Consider the following 2,682-nt stretch of genomic DNA (forward strand, 5'->3'; position numbering starts at 1 on the left):
TGATTATATTTATATGTAAATTGTATTTGTAAATATTGTTACGACAGCGGAAGCCACGTGACCCTGGTAACATGTCATGAGTTTCTAGAACGATCATGACTGCTCCTGGCAACTCTAGTGTTTGCCAGACGCCCTCTATTTTGTATATAAGTCCGGCAAATGATTGCATAGATAGAGAGAGAGAAAGCGGAGATATAATAGCAGATAGACAGATATAAAGATAGATATTTGAGTCAAGTGAGCGGTAGTGACCGCAAGTAAAGTGCGTGAATCGTTGTGAATTATAGCATGTGTTTAAGTTAAAGGACTGTGGAAATTAAGTGTATTGCAAAGTTGTATTGAGAAAAAAAAAATTTTATTTTAAAAAAAAGACTTGTTTCGCTGAAGTTCCTCGGGAAGAATTTTTTACGGGAAATTAACAAACGACCAGAGACGTAACAATGTTATTTAAATCCATAATATTTTATATGAAGTAACTCACAAATGAAAATCACGAAAAGTTGAGCTAAATTTCGCCCAGAGTGATTCAAAATGCAGTTTCATTTCCTCTGTAGAGAGAAAAACGATCGTTTCGGCTTTTAAAACCCTGAAACCACACCTTGTTTTTGAAATCCAATTACTATTGAACTTGGAAATAACAATAGCCCATTTTCCTTTCATAGGTTATTCTTTATTGTACTTTATGTTTATCATAGGGTAATGGTAATTGTGTAAAACTGCGCAAAACAAACAAAATATTTTTAGACACCAGGTTGGAACAATTAGGTTAGTTTTTGCACATGCGATATCCAGCCATCACTTTCTCACCCTCCACAACAGTGATTTGGCTACTTAGCTTTACTTCTGGTTTGATTATTCCTGTGATTTTAGTTCACAAACTTGTTTCGGGGGTTTGAATCCCCGTCCTACCAAACATGCTCGCCCTTTCAGCCGTGAGAGCGTTATACTGTGATGATCAATCCCACTATTCGTTGGTAAAAAAAAAAGTACCCAAGAATTGTCGGCGGATGGTAATAGCTAGCTGCATTCCCTCTAGCCTTTCACTGTTAAATTAGGGACGGTTAGCGCAGACAGCTCTCGAGTAACTTTGCGCGAAATTGAAAACAAATCAAACCAGTTCACAAACTTTTTACAAAATCTCGAATCTTTACTACACATGCGTACTCCCCAAAATGCTAATCGTTTTGGTTTCCTATAAATTTTAAAGTTGAGTTCTGATGAAAATAAAGTAAATCTGTTTTCATATTTTCTTCACTTGAGAATTATTGGGTAGCCCATTTGTTTTTAAAGTTGTGCTGCCGGTAGCTGTTGTTGTTGAAAATAATAATAGGCAGATTAAGTTCATGCTTCAAGTGTATGTTTATAATATTAGGTTAGAGATTTGTTAACTTTTAGCACAATAGAGGGTGTTCATGAGTTGCTGTTTCGGCGGGAGGTTTGTATTCCACGTTCACCAAGTCTGGGAGGCTTTGTGGCTAACGACCAGAAGGAATCTGAAACTGAAGGGTGCTTTGTGAAAATTGCTGAAACTTTGAAAATGGTCGGTAAATTATATTATAAACAAACGTTGTGTTGAAATTATAAGATCAGCTAATATTATTGTTGAAATGAATATTTCCTCAAATATTAAAAAAGGGTTACTCTTACACTTTACAACTTACAGTGTCATTTCGATCTGAACTTAAGTTAGGTCTCTTTCACACAGTTTCAGTCACTTACACAAGTTAGAGTGTTCTAACTCAGTCGATTCTGCCTTAAACGGACACTTTAGTGGTATAAGAATAATTAGTTAGTATATTGTAATACATTAATGTAGACTGTATGGTATGATAATATTAATATCACAGGTAGCATTGTCAGTTTTCTCTTGTCATTTAACATTTTAAGTCCGTTTTGTTAATGTGTTTTTATAAATATTGACACATTTTGAATTAATGTAACTTGTAAAACTTTGTAATAATAATATTAAATTTCAATAATTTTCGACATAAGGACCTTACTCGTACTCATACATAGAATTAGGAGTAATACTAGCTCTGTAAGACTAATACTAATGCAATAGCGTTATTGTTAACAAGTTCTTGTATTTTTCTTTGTTGAAATTGTTGGCATTGGTAACGTTAATTAATTTAAGTTACAATATTTAAGTGCTAAGCCTATTCAGGCTATTGTATATGTAAACTTAGTCTTTGGTTGTCGAGTCATTAAGCAATTTCAATTAATACTGTATAGTATTGTAAAATGGTATATATAATCTGCTGTGTAACATACAACAACCAACAAAATTTATACCAAATCCGAGAATAATGTCATAATGGATAATGTCTGTGGCCATAGTACCCAAACACCTTGGGGATATACTATCAATCAGACAAGATCCAGATGTTGATGTCAGCAATGAAGGAGAATCAGTTAAGGGTTAGGAGCTGAGTGCTTGAACCCACAATGTCCCAACTCCCACTGTCTTTTGCTGTCTGCAGCCAGTTGTGAGAAGGCAGTTACCCTTAATATTTAGATATAATCTTAAAATAGAAATATGCCACCCTAAATTTCTACCTTTGTAAAACTCCCAACCTCCACCCCTTTTTTTTAATATTATGAGATGTAAAAAAGGCAAAAATATTGATATAATAGTAATAAACCACCCTGTATTTCTACAAGACTCCCAACCTCCACCCTTTT

The 2,682-nt window shown here is 34.3% G+C and overlaps 1 protein-coding gene across 1 annotated transcript in view; it reads left to right on the forward strand.

The window, feature by feature from the left end:
• The first annotated feature begins 1,441 nt into the window (after nt 1-1,441).
• Nucleotides 1,442-2,682, forward strand: part of LOC106473972 (cell division cycle 7-related protein kinase-like) — a 12,548-nt gene continuing 11,307 nt past the window's right edge. The window contains exon 1 of the mRNA XM_022402348.1: nt 1,442-1,540. Within this exon, the coding sequence (XP_022258056.1) occupies nt 1,538-1,540 (3 nt within the window). The 5' untranslated portion in view covers nt 1,442-1,537. The remainder of the gene's footprint in view (nt 1,541-2,682) is intronic.

This window comes from Limulus polyphemus, unplaced genomic scaffold (assembly GCF_000517525.1).
Source record: "Limulus polyphemus unplaced genomic scaffold, Limulus_polyphemus-2.1.2 Scaffold6689, whole genome shotgun sequence".
Classification (NCBI taxonomy): domain Eukaryota; kingdom Metazoa; phylum Arthropoda; class Merostomata; order Xiphosura; family Limulidae; genus Limulus; species Limulus polyphemus.